At 35.1% G+C, this 20282-nt stretch overlaps 1 protein-coding gene across 3 annotated transcripts in view; it reads right to left on the bottom strand.

Moving 5' to 3' along the window:
* Positions 1-128: 128 nt before the first annotated feature.
* ASAP2 (ArfGAP with SH3 domain, ankyrin repeat and PH domain 2) overlaps positions 129-20282 on the bottom strand; it is an 88610-nt gene continuing 68456 nt past the window's right edge. Inside the window, exons 16-28 of one of the 3 annotated variants that reach the window (XM_085322929.1) lie at positions 20167-20261; positions 18259-18448; positions 17444-17529; positions 17156-17271; positions 16622-16689; positions 15794-15907; positions 12353-12608; positions 9624-9785; positions 8540-8702; positions 7135-7202; positions 5931-6040; positions 3636-3758; positions 129-2682 (exon numbers count right to left, since the gene is read on the bottom strand). In XM_085322929.1, the coding sequence (XP_085179055.1) occupies positions 2608-2682; positions 3636-3758; positions 5931-6040; positions 7135-7202; positions 8540-8702; positions 9624-9785; positions 12353-12608; positions 15794-15907; positions 16622-16689; positions 17156-17271; positions 17444-17529; positions 18259-18448; positions 20167-20261 (1626 nt within the window). In that variant the 3' untranslated portion in view covers positions 129-2607. Of the gene's footprint in view, positions 2683-3635; positions 3759-5930; positions 6041-7133; positions 7205-8535; positions 8703-9623; positions 9786-12352; positions 12609-15793; positions 15908-16621; positions 16690-17155; positions 17272-17443; positions 17530-18258; positions 18449-20166; positions 20262-20282 lie in introns of those variants that run through there. The other 2 variants (XM_085322930.1, XM_085322931.1) reach the window with 2 other exon arrangements.

Here is a 20282-nt window from a genome sequence, read left to right as displayed (position 1 = left end):
GTTTCTACGTTCAACTGAAAACCCACAAGGTGTGTATTTGTGTTGCTTGTTTGTGTTCATTGTTTTACACAGTGGAAAGAACAACTTTGCCTAAGCAACATGAAGTTAAATGACAGAAGTAGCCAAAGTGATTTTAAAAGTAGTTTTATTTTTCCAGCCCTTTGACTGGTTAGCAAGAGTAAAATTTATTAATCATGCTCTAATTATAAATCACTGCATCCAGGACATTGAAAATAAGACTTGATTTTAGGTTATACAATATATACAGTTGCTCTGCAACTAAACAAAATAAAAACAACTGAATTGAATATTATACATCTCATAGCATTCTAAGCTGCATTTTTAAATGTCATCTGCTCCTTTTTAAACAGTTAACACAGCAACCTAATAGTCTATCTATTAACAGATTTTATGAATCATGATTTTAATCAGGTTTGAAAAGTTGTATGAAATATGCCAAAATTCTGGACTTAAAATTCTTCATTTTATATTATAAATAGATATCTACAGGTGCTAGAATTTCTTTTTTTTCTGCCAGAGGAGCAAACCTTGAGAAAGCTTTATTGAAAACCTAGGGAAACATTTTGCTTAGCTGCTCTTTATTGGTCCCTAAGATTTTATCTGTCTGCACAGTTACTGCTATTACATTGTATTCTAAAAGTTTCYTGGTCTGAGTAACTAAGCTAACAGGTTTGTGACAGCTGAAAGTGTATACCTCGTCTAGCAGAACTAAAATTAAATTCGCATCATTGTTTAACTTGATGAGTTGTTACATATACTATAAGATTCTGTGTTAAAAATACTGTACATTAGGAGATCTGTGCAAAATAATATGCCCATTTACTCTCTAGACTCTATCAGGGATAGAAACATACAAAATAGTGTTGCAAACTGAACATACCAGTAAGTGAATAAAACTAGTGCTAAACTATTACTCTAATATTTTTCTGGGAACTTTGAAAATACAGACTAATTTGCTTCAACTTGCAACAAAAATATCTTAACATTCCAGTTTGTTCCCCGTTTATACTGCAGCAACAGCATCTAGAAAATGAAAGTTATATGTATACTGGGCTGTACCCATACATTTCAGAGGCTATCAACCAACTGTACCATTTAAGAAAGGTGATGTAAGATCAGTGTTGCTCTTCCAGCATTAATGCAATGTGTTTTTTTTTCTCCAAATAAGCATGTGTATTGGCCTATTTTCCATTGTTACACCTAAGGTGGCCAATTTAAACACCATTTGTCAGAAATTCAAAGTTCTCTTGACAAACCTAGAGATACACTATTCACAATATGCAATCAAAGCCAATGTAGACATGGATTTTAGGATTCTATCCTAAGCCATCAGATGTTTTGTATTCTATCAGCCAACTGGGAATTATCATTGGCCTAGCCTTTGTTCACAAATTAGCAAAACAAATTCAACAACAGTGTAGCTACCATATATGTGGGTATATTATATAAATAGAGTGAGTTAGCAAACTATTACTGTTTGCAAGGTAGTGGCACACAAATTTTATAAAGTAGAACATAATGTAGTGTACTTGTGAGGTGTCAGATAACTTATTGACCAAGGATAATTATCTAAGTGTTCCATCAAATATGTTCGCTGAGTGAACACATTGCTGGATGATTAAGATTCAAGAATTAAAAAAAAAATTAAACATTATAATGATACAACTGTAAGAAATGTTCTGCAATCCATCATCATAGCTAAGTACATTTCAGGAAGTGCAGTTTTCATATCTTTGAGTTAATTTAGTAACTCAGGAATATTGCCATAGTTTAGTTAACCAGCAGTAGTCATATTAAATGACTAAAATGGATGTAACATATATAAAGAACATTTAAAAAACAAGTTACACACACATGCAGCATAGAAAATGAAACAGTCTCAAGCTCACAAAATTAGAACTAGAAAGTTCAACAGCTAACACAGACTTCAGATAATTTTAAGCAAATATCTACATCCATTCTGAAATAAAGAAGTTTCTCCTGTGGTAAACTGAACACTTTTTTTTACCTGGCCAAAGACACCCAGTTAAAATAGTTTCTTCTGCAATAGCTGACATCCTGGATGAAAGCCAGTATGACAAGATGCTGAGTTAGTCCAATTTAGAACTACTCAGCAGCTTACAAGTTTCGTTTCCAACACTTCAAATGATATTGAGAATTGGATAAATTCACTGCCCTGTTACAGATGCACACAATTTCTCTGACTGGGGAAGCAACACTGAACGATATATTGTCATGTTACAAAAGGCAGAATAAAATTACAGTGAATCGACTGAAAAGAAGATTCATAATATTTTGATGTTCGCACATTTATATGGATTTTCATTGCTAAAGCTTTTCAGTTCACCTTGAAAAATACAGGAAGAGGGGGGTTTTTTAAGTGTAAACTGCACATGAGAAGTTTTTACATAGAAAAAAAGTTGTTTAAGTCCCAAAATCAAAATGATGGTAATAAAAGTTAGCTACAGTACCTAGAACTTGGGCAGTGCTCTGGCAAGATGTTTGCAGATAGATGAAATGAAATAGAGAAAAGCTTATTTCTGTGACTGCTGGAAATGAGAAGTGTTTCCATTTATCAGTAGCAATTTAGTCAACAATAAAGTGCACAAATGATACAGGGAAAGCTCCTTTCCGACTGGGATCCCCATCAATGTGACCAATCTGAAAGAGTCAGGATATTTTTCAAGTTAGTCTCAAAAAGGCATTACAACATCACCAAAGTGAATACCAGCGACCTTCCTGCCTGTAATATTGTCTGCCGTGGTGCTTTTTATTTTGCTGAAAGGCACAGAACATTATCAGAAAATTCAGTGTCTTGGAGGTGCATTTGCTATTCAGCTCTAGACATTTTTCAAATTCTTTTTTATCCAGTTCTTTGAAAGTAACACCTCTTAAAGCAATACCACAGCTGCACCATTTCAGCACATTTCAGAATGCCTGGCAGCCCACGTTCTGCCTGTGTTAAGTTGCTTCTGCTTCCCCCTGCTCAACAAGCACTGAAAGGTAAAAGGATGGATCAAGCTTCAACAGATCTTAAGAGTTTGAAGGTTTACAGGAATCATTTGGGGTTTATACAGCATTACTGTCATTTCAGATGTAATTTGGAGCTCTGTTCTTTGCAGTTCTTTACAGTTAGAATAAGGCAAGTGTTTGCATGCATAACAAATTTCTAAGATTTTGCTTTAGTTAATGAGACTCTGGAGTGTTAAATAGTTGACAGCTGACAGAACAGAACATTCCTCAATCTTAGGAACTAAAGAAATTAGGACAATACAAAGCTGTCTCCTGAGGACCCTCGCACATCTTCGAAACAGCGTCTTAACTAGCTGACACCTCCCCCGAGAATTTCCTAATTCACACAGACAATGTCCTCTGTGTATTGTGAACCCCACTGATCAGATTTCTGAATGAGGAAAGCTAAAAAAATTGACCTTAAGTTTTTTTTTTTTTTTTTTTTTTTTAAACAAAATGAATCTCTGGAATAGCTTTTCTATAAGATGAAACTTTAATTCTGTTATTTGGAAATCCAAAGAAGAACTTGTGAAGTCAGTGTCCACCTCTAGATTTCATTTATTTCTTTCAAACTATGTTGATGGAAAATACAAAATACTCACCCACCACTCCTGATCTTCTTCACCATCAACTACAATGATATCTCCCTCTGAAAACGTTAGCTCATCTGGGTTATCTGCTACACAGTTGTAAATTGCTTTTACCCTCTTGGGTTTTGTTTTTGACTGAAATATAAAAATATGTAAATGTAAATAGTACAGCAAGGCAAAAACAAAACAGACTGAGAGCTGAACTAAAGAAAGCAGCAGAACTGCTTCCAACTGTTATTTTCCTTTAGTTACAGTTCAGCTACATCCTTTATGCTGAGTGCTCATGCTTCAGGGTGAGTTTGGCAGCAACCAAAACCCTCCAGAACTGTTAAGCCACCAAGGTTTCTTGGTCAGGTTTCCCTTAGTGATCTTCCACTTTGGCTCACCTGACCCTGCCTTCAGAGCTTTACACCACTGCAGGACGTACATTTTTATTCAGAAGTTGGACAGATCAAGAAAAAGTGCTACAGAGCAAGTGTAACAGCAGCATTATGAGAAAGAGGCCAGAATCACCTGCAAATATGCCCCTTCTTGATTTACTAAACTTATTTCAGCAACATACAAAGCATCCAGAATGTCCTCTGCCTCTTGCAGTGTTTTGAAGACTGCAGGCCACAGGAGTGGTCTGTCACCTCTTCCAATGTGAGAGTTCATGCTACTGCTCAGTAAAGAGCAGCAATATTCYAGAATCACTGTGGGACACCAAGCCTGGTTTTATTCTATTTGAAATGATGCCAAAATCGCTTTGCTCTATGACAGTATCCACGATCCTGGTCTCATGCTATCTGGCTATCTGGCCCGTTTCCATTCTGTGCTATGTACCGCTGCTGCATGTGTCTTCCTAATTAGTCAGCAGCCTTCAACTGTATCACAGCAATTCTGCTATGCACTCCATCTCAGTCGAGTTAGTTGAAACACAACCTTCTTTTAGCCCAAGAAGGAAGAGTTTCTCACTAGTAAACAGTGACATAATTACCAACTTCAAAGAGCAGTAACTATAGGTATTCCTCATTCTTTAGAAGGCAAGGAAATTACAATAGTTCCCATTCCTGGAAGACTAAAATCTTCCAGGAAAGTTCTCCATATAGCTACGATATGGTTTCAAAAATACAAAATAGACAGAAAAAATGACTCATCAAGAATTTCACACTTCAAGAACATGCTGTTGGGCAAATGCAAACCTATCTCTATAGGAGATACCTAAGTCACTGGCTGCATGCATGCATATAACTGGACCTCTCTTTTCTTTAAGAAAAATGCTTCTTTTAGAAGCACTATTGCAATCATCGTCTAAGTCTGGGCTGGCCTCTTGATCCTCTGACATGGGAAAGATGCAGCAAAGAAAGCTGGAGTATAAGGCTAAATGGAGTGATTTAGCCAAAGGGCTTTAGCCAGACTGATCTTGCTAAAGCTCTTTAGCTTAGGGGCCCTTGACTAAAACCTCAGTAAGATGCTTTAGCTAGACTGATTTAGCTAAAGCACCTTAGCTAGCTCACACTCATGCTAGGTTCCCCTTCCTTCTCTGACCTGTATCATAAGGAAATTATCCAGCTGATATTCTCAGTCACACAAAATTCACCCTACCAAAGYCCTAGAGATATCTGGAGAGTCTGACTCATTCTTCATATTACATACAATTAACATTAAGCAGTGGAGACACACACTGTTCCTAAATACTAGTCAGCATAGCTCATTCACTCATAACTAAAGCAATTTGTTCTATAACACAAAAAGGAGGAAAGGACAGAAAAATACTACAGCTCTTAATTTACACAGCAAATCAGGTAAGCAACTGATTCAGAGCTGACAGATGTGTTGAATGGATGTTTCCAGTGCTCCCACCTGAATCACAGAGCACATAACAAAAACTGTGATTAGGGTCCAACAGCTTCAGAGAGTAAATATGGCAATTCCCTCAGTGCACAGAAACAAAAAGAACTGTGATTCCATTTGACACTAATCAGAATATTACGTTTTATTGTGGCCTAAAACATGAAAAGACTATTTTGATGATTGTATATTCATCACATTCTCTGCTTTATGTCTTTGGTTATTGCTTGTTTTTCATTATTGGTTTTGTGGTTTTTGAAATTTTTTAATTCAAAATCAGACACAAATATACAGGAAATGCAAGAAAATCAAAGTTTTCAGAAATACCTCTTACAAGTCATGCACGTATTTAACAGAGGACACAGTCTATTTTTCACACGTACACATTCTACAAAACAGGACAGACCATTGCATCAAAATTGTGTTTGATAGAAGATAGACAATTTAACAAAATCCTAACTCAGATTGTCTACTTACTATTTGTGATTTCCTTGGCATTGGTGCTGGTGGTTGGATCTGTGCCAAAGTGTTTGCTGTGGAACTAGTTTGTGTTACTGGAATTTCACATACAGAGGAAGATTCTCCTGCTGTTAAAATAAGTTAGACAATTTACTTTTAGACCTGTTTTTAAAAAATTTAACTGACCATAGAAATTGAAATCAAATTCATTATTCTTAACTAGAAGACATAAAGCAATTTTATACCCCCTCAAGTATTTAATTCTTTAGTGGTTCTTTCTAAGTAACTGAATGGAATCTTTCTGTCCTTTTCCATACCATAAAAGCCTCTTTTCCAAAAGACTATTACCTACGATCTTCAATATTACAGTAATGCTAAAAAAGAAAAAAGTCTGTAAAATATAATCAGAACAGAACCAAATACTATCCCATTTCCTCATCAACTACACTACAGTTGTGTTCTTGTAGAACTTTTATTTCACTAGTAAAGATCATCTCTATTAAAATGCTGTACCCTTCCTGAGACTCCTGACAATGCCAGCAGATAGGCACTAGTAAAATCCCTGCTCTGTGGATACGTCAAATGGAAATAAAAAAGAATCAGAGTGATACCCAAAGAAAATAACTATATTCATATTTATATACATACATGCACACACACAAACACACATACACACTGAGAGGGGTGATTGAGTAGGAGAAATTCCACTACAATCAGTCCAGASTCCATGCAAACTTTACTTGGGACATCTTATTGAGATGAAATTATTGCAATGTCCTAAAACAGTAAACCATTGCTAAAAGAACAATATCAATTTGCAATTCAGTTCATTTTAAACAAAATTTAAAATGATCTTATATTAGCTTTAGACTTTAAAACTATAAATCACTGCTTTCTATTCTAAAATGGCTTTTACCCTTGCCTGTTATTTTGCAATGACCATGCAAACCAGAGTAAACTAACTAAAATTTTCATACTGTATCCTTTGTTTGGGTGGCATTTCTTATTAAATGGCCCTATTGACATCAATTGGCCAGCAGCTCTGGTCATGCAAAAGAGCTTGAAGCATTAGGGCCTATACAATTAAGAAGAAAAACAACAAGAATGTTGGTCCTCACCATCTGATTAAATGCACAGGGTAAATAACAACAAAAAAATCCATCCCTCTTAGGTTGTTACAACAAGAGTAGAGTTATGATAGAATAAATCTCTAAACCTTTACCAGGTTGTTGTAGAGACCCAAGTCCTCTAGACTGCCCTTTGTTTGTTAAGCCAGATGATTTCTCAGTCCTGTGCAGAAAAAGTTCAAAATTCATCAACTTAAGAAGCAAACAAGAATTAACTGCAACAGTTCAAACTATTTTCCAAATTACAAAATTATTGTCATGTCTTTAATATGTTCTTAGAAATATGGTGACAGCTATTTTGCTTTTAAAATACTCCTTTGTTTCCTTATTTTTGAGTAGGACAATCATACGCTGCAGTTATAAAAATGTAAGGCGGAAGAATACTATAGGTTCAATTCCTGCAGTTTCTATAGAGTAACTTTTATTAAGTTCTGAAGATCCTTCCATTGCTATTTTAAAATTCTTAATTCTTAAACTAGATTTTTTTTAAGCTGTCATGAGAGGAGGAAAAGAATAATCCAACATTTTGTACAGCTTTGAAAAACTGCATTTAAATTTTTTTTCCAAGATCAGAAAGTCTTATTTCTTCCAATTTTTTCTCATAGGTTGCATTTTCTACACTTCTAACTACYCTTATTGATCTCCCCTGGTTTCTGCTTCAGTTTTGTATCTTCATTTTACTGTAATACTCAAAACTGAACACAATACTCCAGTTTATGCATTACTGATATTGAGTTAAGTGGAATGATTAATTCATGTATCTTGCAGGTTATGATCAAACAATACCTTTTCTCTTTGCCTCTTCTGCAACAGCACAAGTCTTCTGACTTACTTGTATTTATGAATCGCAGTCTCCTACAGATCCTTCTCTTTAAGGACTTCGGCCTAACTGTACTTTGCTATTCTCCATATTTCATTTTTATAGTTGATTGTTCTTAAGTACTAACTGTTGCCTCGTTCCTCTCCCCCTGACTACAATTCCAGTCTCTCAAGGATACTTTGGACCTAACCCTGTCGTCCAGTATACCTGTCCCTCCTCACTTTGTTTCCTGCAAATTTAAAAAAACATGCTCTCTATTCTAGGTCTCTCTACTCCTGCCGTTTATGAAAAATTGAATCGAACTATGACAGCCTTATGAACAATAAATAACAGAACCAGATATAAGATTGTATTATCTCTTCTTTTTTAGATAATTCTTATCTATTAAGAATTAGAAATGAATAATCCTCTATAACTTCCTATTTCCATCATGGCTAAACATTCTGTAGATACACAAATCATACAATCTTAAATCAATACACTGTCTTGTTTTTATCGCTGAAATTCTTAGAATATATGAATGAACAGAGGCCAGATACTTTGGGAACAGATTCTATAACACATCATTGGCAAGAGACTGCATGCTTTGTACAGGACATGCATGTTACATAAAGTTAATAACAATTATGAAGTATATGCACTAAATGACACTAAAAAAACACGAAAATGACATCAGTTACCCAGGTTTTCTCTGAGAGATTCTACTAGGAGGTTGTGGGGGCAGTGGTGGTGGGGTTGGCTTAGCTTGTGGAGGAGCTGGTTGCTGTTTAGATTGCTGGTTCAAAGCTTCTATAACGCTAGCTGTCTTTGCAACTGGAGGGGGTGGTGCTGGAGAAAGCACATCTACAGAAAAAAGTTAAATAGTGAAACAGAATTAAAGTTCTGTTTACCATTTTGTTTCTTACATTCTCATCCATAGATCTTCCTGTTACAAGATTTATCTTCATCAAAGAAAAGGGTTTTTTTAATCAATTGCAATCAACAACTTAAAATGAAAGCAGTTCTTCCATTGGAAGAAGGAGCTCTTTGAAAAGAGATTTCCCTTTTCTTTCAAATATTAAGAATCAGAGATCTCACAAATACTTCAGTTCAAAGCATTAAAGTACAAATGAAGAAAATTCTCAAGTCTCACCAAAGTCAGTCATAGTCTTAAACGGCTGGCAAGCATATTCTTATATATTTAATAAAGTGCTAATGTTGTTTGCTCTATCAAGACCTTCAGTTTATGCTTTATGGAAAAGTAATTGAGCGAATGCTATCTGAGAAATTTTATGAAAAGGAACTTCTTTCTTTGAAAATCCTGTTATGATTAATATCTATCAGAAAAACCCTCCACATTAGGTCTAGTAATTAATTAAAATTTCAGTTGAATTCTTGAAACCACAACAAACAACAAGCTGGCAATGCATTAAAACATCTTTTTGCATTCCTGTGATCTGCAAGAATAAAGCATAATGCAGAGATTCAGCTTCAGGCCTACATGTACCACTTATTTTTACAACTCACTAGTGAGATGCACCATTAAAACTATACAAAAAATGGAAAATGCTTCAGTAATAGATGGTCTTTCCTGTGGACCCTGCACTACACCACACAGTCCTCACTGGAACATCAGAGAAGACAGTTCATAAAAAGTCACTGGATGGGGACGATAGGCCAAAGCTACAGTCACCAAAAGAGAAAGTATGAGTTGTGAAAATGGAAAAATAAGCCAACCATGATTAGATACAGCAGAAGGGAAAACAGGGGAAAGTGGAAACATACTTGTAGATGTTACACGCAATGGCGGCACAGGGGGATGAATAGCTGGTGGATCTGATGAAGATCTCTGCCTGCTTATACTTTCCACTCCTAAAGAATTTGTCCTCCACAATGCATTAGATGAAGAAATTGTGTGAATACCACTGCCAAGAACTGAAGGCTGAACTAAAAAGAGAGGAAAATACTGTATTATTATATAGCTTACTCTGAGCACAAAGTGTTACTATTTCACACCCGTGCTTTTAAAAATGGTGCGTCTGTACACTATATTCCCCAATAGGAACCACTGTCACCCCATGGAATGCCAGAACAGAAACCAGAGACTGCTATAAACAATTATACAGAAGTTTCTGGTTGAAGTCTTATTAACTCTTTACCTATGTAAAGATTTGTCTCCAAACATTCCTTTAAAATATGTCAATACTTGAAAAGGCAGAAATTTCGCAATGTGAAGACAGAAAGAARTCCTGTTACCCTCTTTAATCCCTGACTGGTAGCTCTAGTTGTCTGAGGAACTCCAAGGAAAAGACCTGACTCTTCAGGAGCATTAGCAGACATTGCTGACTTAAAGTATAACATCAGTTTTGACTCAAAATTGAACTGAAGTTGTAATTCCAAATTTCATCCTAACAAGAAGCAACTATAGCTGAAATGAGTCAATTACAAAGTATTGCTTCTTCAGGGTCACCTAGATTATAGTTCTCAGGCTAAAGAGCTGCCTCCCCATTTCATTAAAATGCCCTACAGGTTTTCTCTATAAAGCCAGTATTTTGCACGTATCTTATTACATCACTTCTCCCTACTCAGGGCATGATCATCTTATTAAGAAAAGATGAAACAGAGTAAAGTATGAATATCAGGTTGCATGAAAAAAAGCACAAAAGGTTCAGAAGATCTGGAGAACAGCCTAAAGCTAAAAGGATAAAGGAATAATAAATACAACATAAGCATAATAACAATATCAGCAATAAACAATAAGCCAAGATACTAGCATGGTTTTCAACAGAGAAGATAAAATAATAGGGTAACACTCTGCTAGAGTGAAGAATATYGGCTAATCATCTCTCTAAACCAGGCAGCATGCTTTCCTGGCATAAGCTACCCTGTGCTAGTGCTGACAAGTGTAGGGTTGAGAATGAAATTAAAATGACACTCTTTGAAAAGTGTTATTTAATGATGGGCAAATGGTGGGTAAAATAATACGACAGGCCATAGGTAAAATAATATCAAAGGGAAAAAATAGTAATTTTAGCTATCCAATTATATTACTAATTTAAGGATAGTATCCAACAGTTTAAAAGATTGTTTAAGTCCCTTCACAGCCAAGGGAAAGATTTCATCAAAAGGTGAATTTTCCTGTTTAGTGTGGTGAGCATTGCTTTCCATCAGGTAAAAAGAGAGCCTGGATATTTAGCTTAGACTTAGTGTAAAAACATTAGATGAAAAGAATCCCACCTTGGTTAAGGAGCATAGTTCTATGTGCTGCTAAGCCTTCCCAAGCCTTATGCTTCTCTTTCAAAGTAACAGAATACCATGCTGTTCTATGTTCTCACTTTTTCTGCCCACAGAATAACATATATTTCAATCCGACTTTCATGCTGCAGCCATTCCTGTGATACCAACAACTGAATTTTCTTATTACACAGATTTGCAATCTGCATCTCATTCCATTCTATATTCTAACCTCTGACCCGTGCTTCCAAAGGCAGAAGGCACTCACACATGCCTGTAACACTACCCACTCATATCCCCACTTATTGGGGCCCAAATTACAGCAGCATTGAAAACCATGCGTTTACATAGTCATTTTTCTTCAACTTAATTTTACATAAATTAATGTAAAATTAAATTCATTAAATTCATTCACGTTTAAATTCATGAGAGATGCTAGATTAATACAAGCATTAAAAACAATGAAACACACCAAAAATGTACTGTATAAAGATGACCTATACAAATTTTTCTGCCCTTCTTCTCTGATATGATCTGAAGAAATTATATGTGAAGACAATGAAAGGTTACACTATTGACTACAATGGTAGATCTTGCAAGCGGTCTTTCCGAACTGGGATATTTACCTGTACACTTTACACTGGCCTGCTGATCAGCGCATAATCAGCAGTTACAGGCAGCAACATTTTCAGTCAGCTACCAATTCCCTAAATCATCCAGTTCTCCATATTATGACACTCACACTTTATTTCATTTCAACAACCTCCTAGCACATATTTAAGAGGAGTGTCTTTGCAAGGTTAAAATCTCTCCTCTTCAGTATATGCTTTCCACTCTCCTGGATTAAAAAAAAGGTACATTCTACAGCAACAAAATACTATGGAAATTTTACACATTAATATTTTAACTGTGACAAATGACATCTTCAAGAAGTGGAAGTATGAAAAGATTGAATGCAAGCAAAAAGTGCTTCCTGAACTAAATCAACTGCAGCTCTTCTTCCCTCTTTTTTAATGAATTGTTTAGCTTTATTTAGGTTACTTGGACATAATTTTCCTATATAGTATTCTATACTTTCTTTTCTTGCAGATATATGGAAAATCAAATTCAGAATAGGTTGTGCAGATGTACTTCAAGTATATTAAAAAAGTCATCAGTAAATTCTTCCACTACTTACTCGTGTAAAATAATTGTACCAAAAAAAATCCCTTGAAAATTTAAGAAAACAATGCTACTATCCCATTCTTCTAGCATGCAATGATATTTCCTAGCACTAGTACCTTTTCCAATATTCCTTGGAGGTAGAGGAGGTGCACTACTTGTAACAGGTACTGCAGGTTGAATGGGAGGTGGACTTCCACTGAGTATTGCTCCATATGTTTCATTCTGCAATATACTTGGCATAAATCCTCTTTGTTTATCCTTAGCAATGTTTGCTGCATCTCTTGCCAAAGATGCTACATTAGGCTGAAGTTGGTTTGATCCCAGCTGATAGAAGCTGACAGGCCTGTCCTCTCTCCGATTCGGGCTAGGTTGCTGAAATACAATAACAAAAGTATGCACTGATATCATGTCATTTTACTTAGAAGAACAGTTACCAGAAAGAAAAATGACTTCTAAAATGTATTTTTGTTGTTTTTAATATGTATCCTAAAACCAACATTCCTCTTTCTTCAAGACAAAGTAACAGTACACACTAGTGTTTTAAATGTGAAATGAATTTCAGAAACATTTTTTTTGATTTTCACTTCCTATATTCCTGTAGGACATATACTATATCCTATATATACAGAGGATACATAGACACACACATCTATTGATAGTAAAGTAATACAGACAGACTGGTCAAGTAAAGTTTTCCTGCATAAGAGTATCAGATAATATTTTCCCCAAAAAATAAAAAATAAAAAAAGCAACTGAAGTTCATTTTGTGATGGTTAGACCTCATACAGATGACCATCATCTCAAAACAGAACAGAGTTGCATCTTAGAATTTTACCTATAGCTCAACCTGCCACAGATTAGGAGCCCGAACTTCTCAGGAACTCTCTTTAGCCCACTAACAAATAAACAGGACCAGTTAAGGGGATTACTTTAACTGGCAGCTGGGACAGAACATTGCTCTTCCCTTGCACATTATCAAATGAGCTCTAATTAGTTGTCTTTGAGATGTGCAGCAAGTCATCTGCTTGCTAGGCACATTTAGCATTATTTTTTTCCTTTTTCAACAGTAATCACGATAATTATTGTTATCAAATGATAATTAAGATAGATAGAGTTATAAATACATATGGACATTGCAGGAGTGGGTTGTAACATTCCAGAGCTCAGAGAGCGTAAATATGCTTTCAGATATAGTGTTAGATAAATACATAGCTGATGTATTGTGGGTGTGAAATAAAAAGAACCATTTCTAGTAACAGTAATTAGGCCAAATAAACATTTACATAAACAATACAGCAATCAATTTTCCTGTGAATATATTTAATGCTTACTCTGGATTGATCATTTAGGACCTTTAGTGAGGTTATAGTGCAGCATAATATTTCAAAGAATTATCAGAATGATATATGTGACAACCAGTTGGGTTAACCCCTACCTTCAGTTTAGCAGTCCTAACTCCTCACTGGCTCACAGTCTCCTTTTGCTGACCTCTCCTATCCTAGTTCTGGTATTCAACTCAGCTCCCACTTAACTTCTGCTTTCTAAACCAGCAGAAAATTATTTTTGTTTCGTTGAATTAGCTTTTTACTAGTTTAGCAAAATTAAATCAAACATGTGCCATAATGGAGACAAAAGAAGAGCTGTCCCCAGGCAGTGGGGGACAGCAGCAGAGACCAGTTGGATTATCTTAGCCTTCATAAGGTAAGGCTCCCTTTTATATGATAAAATTTTGGACTAAAAGAGCAGCAATTTCAGAAATGACCCTTTCTAAGTATTACAAAATCTATTCAATTGCTTAACCAGTAAGACAGAGAAGCCCTCTAGCCAATAGCTTGACATCTATAAACAGAACCCTGATGTGATCCTAAGCAACAGCAATATTCATAAAAGCATTCAAAGTACTCACAGACACTGGTCTGTGATTAATAGTCCTTAATCTCCTTTCAAAGGTCCCTGTGGTATAAGCCCATTAATAGTAGGCAGCGAAGTACCAGTTTCATTACTTTAGCCCTATTGCTKAGTAGCAGATAATTTTTAAGAGGTGGCGCTCAGGGCCAAAAAAAAAGAACACTGAACTACAGAAGGCAGCTAGCAACAATGAAGGAAATGTAGGAAACCCAAATCCAGTAAAAGTCAAGCATCAGAGTAAAATAGCGCTCTTGGGCTAAGGAGAAAAGACATGGAAAGAAGAATACTATGCAGATTGAATATAGCAAAATTTTCAAAACATTAAGTCAATTCAGTAGTCTGATGGCTTGATATTTTTAAAGATTTCTCTGTAAGAGCAAAGAATATAAACTTCTGCCAGTTTTGAATGTTTCTGAAAACAAAGAAAAAATCATAACCTAAATAAACCCAAACATTTTGTGTTGAATTATTTAAGTATTACAAATTCATGTCCTATCTGAATGGCAGACTTTGCAGAAGATATAAAGAAAATAATAAAATTTATAGAATAGAAAAGTTGAATTTCACTACGTAGAGAAAAATTTTTTTCAGTAGTTACTTCGATGGGACAAAAGGTTGTGCTAACATCTAAGGGTGAACAAATATGAAGTCTTCTATGTGTTCCTTCCACTTTCTGAAGAAAGCAGAAAAACAATTATAAACAATTACACAAAAAAACCTGAAGAACAAAAACACTGCTGAATACCTCTATACAAAATTTCAAACGAAGAAAGTTTTAGAATGTCTTTAGTATTTAGGAGCCTTTATGTCATTTCAAATGACTTGGCACCTAGAAATACAAGCCATTTTTCAATGTTATTCTAGTATCAAAACATGGTAGTTTGCTCCCTACCTGTACATTCAGGTGCTTGAATACTTTTTAAATTTGGTCCCAAACTGGGAAATTTAACTTTGAAAAACAGAATGAAGCTCCTAAGCCACTGGAATACCTTGCAGTACTACCCAGTAGAATCATAGAATCAGTAAGTTTGGAAGGGACCTCTRGAGATCATCTAGTCCAACCTCCCTGCTCAGCATCACACCAACACCAGAGACTTAACATAAAACAGAAAAAAGGAGGAAAAAAACAGCAAGATTTTTACACAAAGATTCAGAACCTGAACTCTTACGCAGGAAAACCTGCTACTAATGGACAAGCCTAATTTTATGCACAAGATTAGTGCCACTGAAGACAATTCAATGCTCAAACTATTCCAAAATTAGACCTACTGATTGGAGATGCTTTAAAGAAACAGGGAAATACTGTATCTCTCTTTGTAAAGGCAATTTTCCTGTCTCATACTTGTTCTGCTTCAAGTTCGGCAGATATAAATATTTCTGATATACTGAAACAAACTATACTGTGTACATGCTGACTTCACTATGAAGAAAAAAAAAAACACATCTGGGTAGTCACAATCTAGTCCTTAACAGCAGGAAAAAGTAGATAAACTGTAATTTAAGAAACAAAAATTTGAACTACTGTATTTTATTATAAAACTGATTTTGCAGTGTCTTCATACCTGTAACAAAATGTATTACTGAAATTATTATGAACATCACACTCCAATAGATACACGTACAAAAAATTAACAATGCACAGATACAACCTGTAGCTTTTCATCCACATCATCATCACTTTCATCCAGATCTTCATGGAGTAACCGCCATTCATATTCTACATGAACATGAGAATTAAATCTTCCAGATAGTGCTTGAGTAAGCTAAGGAAAAAAAGGTGATTGATGACATCTTTAGTACAGGCAGCATTTGCACATAGTTTAAAAAACAAAGAGCATATGTAGAAGTAATCTTGATTTCTAAGTACAAATATTATTTTTTTGTTTTAAATACAGATTTCAGTCATTTAGAGAGTTATTACACTGGGTAAATTAAAAGAATGAAGCTTTGTGATCAAACACAAGAGAAGTAAACCAAAAGCAAAAGGACTTTTCATTACCCACTGTAGTTCCATTTTCCATTTCCTTCCTGACAAGAAGCATCACACTCTATTTGTTTTGATTTAGAAATTGTAAGATGGAAAAATTGGCAATGGCAGGTGTTTTTGATACAGACTCCCTTCCCAGAAGCCTTGACTTCACCAATTAATTTTCCTTGCTTACTAAAAGTAGTGATGGTATCAAACTTCACTTCCATGGTCTTCATCCATAAAAAGTACTTCAGTGATTAGATTTCAATGGGATATCAGATAAAAAATTTTTGAGGATTTGGAAATAAATCTCAGCCTTGTTCCCCAAAACTTTAACTCATCCAAAATATTTAAGAAGAAATACAGTTTTCTTCTTAAGATTCTTTTTCTGAGCAGAATACTACTCTGTTTTGAATACAGTCACTGAATTTTCAACTGTAAACAGTTAAATATTCGGACATGAGTTTCCTTATAAATGCAGAAACACACTGAAGGMTGCAATGCTTACCAGTTCTTCACAGTGAGTATGTTTTAAACGTTTAGCTATATCAAGTGGTGTCTCTCCAGATTCGTTGGCTACATTGCAGCAAGAAAATAAAAGTTATGATGCTGTGAGTCATAAGTTACATATCTATTATTAAAGATAAACCTGCAGTTAAAYAGTRAATTAACTAGATCAAGACATTCTAAAGTTCCTTCATATTTAGGCCCATCTAGTACCAACCCTCTGAACAAGATAAGCAGTAGCAACTCAATATGCCACCTATATGGAATGATAGCCATGAAATGCCAATATATAACTAGGCAACAAGACATTGTAAGTACTTACGTATCTGAAATTGTTTAGAAACAAATCTGATGCACACAGTAATTTTAAACTTGAAATAAACAACAAATATTTTAATTTTTAAATGAAGATATTATTCATACAATTACATTAAAGAATTACATTAAACAACTGAGGGGAAATGCATGCATTCTAGCTTCAACATTTTTTTTAATCTGTGAAAAATATGAAGTGGAAATACGCATTTATTTGTACCTATTTCAATAGAAGCCTTCCCTCTCAGAAGCAGTTTGAGGCACTCAACATTGTCTGTCAGACAGCAGTAGTGCAGAGCTGTACTACCTTTGCATGTTTGCTTGTCTAGGTTGCCACTGTAGAAGTACAACAAAGAAGAAAGCTGATTAGAATTAGTTTCTACCCTGCACTAATACATTTCTCTTGTTACAAGATTTTCAATGAAGAAATTACATYTGTGAGTAACAGACTTCATTTAAAATGTAACTTGACGTAAATAAGATTTTAATTAGTTTACAATACACTTACCTATTCTGCACTAAAAAGTCAACTATATGAAGGGATGTTCGATCAACTGATCTAACAGCAAGGTGAAGTGCTGTTTCATCTTGCTCCTAACAATAATAAAAAAATCAAAACAAACATGTTTCTTTTGATATACAGAGATATACAGAGAAGCAGAAACAGATGATCAACTCAAATATTTAATTTCAAAATATTCAGATATGCTAGCACTGAAAGTATCTTTTGTAAAACCTTTACTGTAAAGAAAAAGAAGGAAAGGAGCAAATAAACAAACTCTTTTCAGTCGTCCCGTGTGACAGGACAAGAGGCAACGTGCAGAAATTGAAGCACAGGAAGTTCGGCCTGAACATGAGGGGGAATTTCTTCCCTGTGAGAGTGACGGAGCACTGGCACAGGTTGCCCAGAGAGGTGGTGGAGTCTCCTTCTCTGGAGATCTTCAAGGCCSRCCTGGATGCAGCCCTGTCTACCATGCTCTAGGTGACCCTGCTGAGCAGGGAGGTTGAGCTAGATGATCTCCAGAGGTCCCTTCCAACCTTACTGATTCTATGATTCTAAACAAATGGTTTAAAAGCAATTTGATTACTGAATCATTTAATGTTTAATTTTAGTAATTTTTAAATGTAATAGTGTTTGGAAACAGTTTCAGTTTAAATTATTTAATATCATCTTTTGTTACTGTTAAATTACATCATTAGAAGAACAAATATTCAAAACAATACTTCAAATCTTATCCTCCAATCAAAGAAAGAAGTATTTTTTAAATAATGAAACCATATTGCGCTTATAACAACTTGCCTAAAAGAATTCATCACACTTACGTGGCCATTGGCTAGTGGAATTTTTTCTGTAAGGTCCACACCATCAGCATATACTTGGACTAATCCAAGAATATCTCTTGATTTGACTGCTTCACAAAGAGCATGCAATTTAGCTGCATTGTCAGCATGCTTTTTCCTTGCATATTTTCTCTCAATATACTTCGCAGTAATATAATCTTTTCTTGCATTCCTGAAATTGAGTATCATTTACTTTTACAATTTTAGCAGGTTATACACAGTCAAATGTCCATACTATACATGCAAGTCACTTGGAATAAAATCTGGGAAAGATTGTATTTCTCAGTTATTATGGTAATCTTTCTTTTTAAATATACCCAAAAGACATGCAGTCCCATATTTTCAGTATGAAATACAACTTCAGAAGATGAATCAGATCTCCAATATCCTTATAAACACAGACCCTAAATTCTCCGCTCTCAACTGTAGTGTGAAGTTGATCTCAACGACTACATAGCTTTATGCACAGATAATAAATCAAAGCTTCATAATCCTGTTCTGCTAGCATCAGCCTTACAGATTTATATTTACCTGACTCGTACACATGCTGAAAAGGGAGAGGCATGGGATATAAGAATCTGCCTTATACCTCTGTGCAGACTATGCAGGCCTTGCATCTGTATTCACAGCAGTATGTTCTGCGAAGCAACTATTCACCACAACTGTAACAAGTGGGGAGGACGCAGTTTTTAGTTTCACCTTGAAACTGAGGTGAAAACTATCACTCAGCACATTTGAATTAGGATATGAGTCACCACTCTGCTGTTAATACCCACGAATAACTAATAACTATTCCTCTTTCCATCACAGCAAGACAGGAGCTTGCATGCTTCTCAGAGGTGTAACTCCTCACACACTCTTTAGATTTACACAGCACTGCACAAAGGACATGCAACAAAGCTATACTTTATCATCTGTATACAACAATAAAGGGCAATAATAGATCATAGACTATAAGAGATTGAACAACAATAATAGAATGAATCAATGGATAATTCTTCTTCCTAAAATAGAGGATAATTTCCTTTATAGTTTTTGAAAAGCGTCTGCATTTAGGTTATCATTTAATAAAGAACAACAAATATGATATACAGACACATACCAAAGCAGATGACTTTAAAAAATTCTTTTAATTTTTATGCTATTGATTTGGCATCCTGTGTGATTATTATTATTGATGTTAGTATTAATATTAATATTCTGTAGTAGYAGTAGTAAAATTATTTATACTGAACGGTTTAACATTGGCTCTGTCAGAATGGTGAAAGTCTGGATAACAAAATCAGCTTCGTGCAAAGTCAATTCTGGTTTTGTTTCTGCATTATATGCTAGCTCTTGAGGAAATAGCAAGGACAGCTGCCTCCTTGGCCCTGTCCTATATCCCTGCCATCACAATTCAGAGATCTTGGGGAATGCACTCCATCAAACATTCTCTGTTTATTCCATGTAATTATGGACTGAAGTCCTAGGTGCAGTCTCTAGAAAGCATGAGTGTTATGAATGTTCACTATCTTTCAGATAAAGTGTGTATCTTATTCTAGTATCTATTTTGTGTTTAAATAGAACAAAGAAATAACTTTAGTTTTAATCCCCATGTTCATGCCCTTAGGTCTTTAAAATTCTCACCAAGGCAGCCTTAATTTGTTCTTGTCTTGCAATTTATGAGATACAAAACTGGTAACATAATCCTGACTATTAGGAAAGTTACCATCAGATAAAGTTCAATAAAGCAGACATGCAAAGCATCAGAAAAAAAAAAAAGGTTAATTTCTCAGCTATAAGGCATTGTATGTCTCCCATGATATGTTGGTACAAGCCATGATGGCACAACCCATTAGTAATGACAAATTAAATGCCTGCCTTTCTCAGAAGTAGTTGCTCTTTACTTACATATCACTGCTTGGATTAGGTTTGACCATCTCATCAACTGGCAGACAGAATTCCATAATCTCATTGAATCCGGCATTCCCGATATTCTTTGCAAGCTGTTAAAAAAAAAAAAAAAA

The sequence above is a fragment of the Rhea americana genome, unplaced genomic scaffold (genome assembly GCF_003343005.1).
Source record: "Rhea americana isolate MKP2758 unplaced genomic scaffold, rheAme1 scaffold_80, whole genome shotgun sequence".
Classification (NCBI taxonomy): domain Eukaryota; kingdom Metazoa; phylum Chordata; class Aves; order Rheiformes; family Rheidae; genus Rhea; species Rhea americana.
This window is presented reverse-complemented; position numbering and strand designations above follow the sequence as displayed.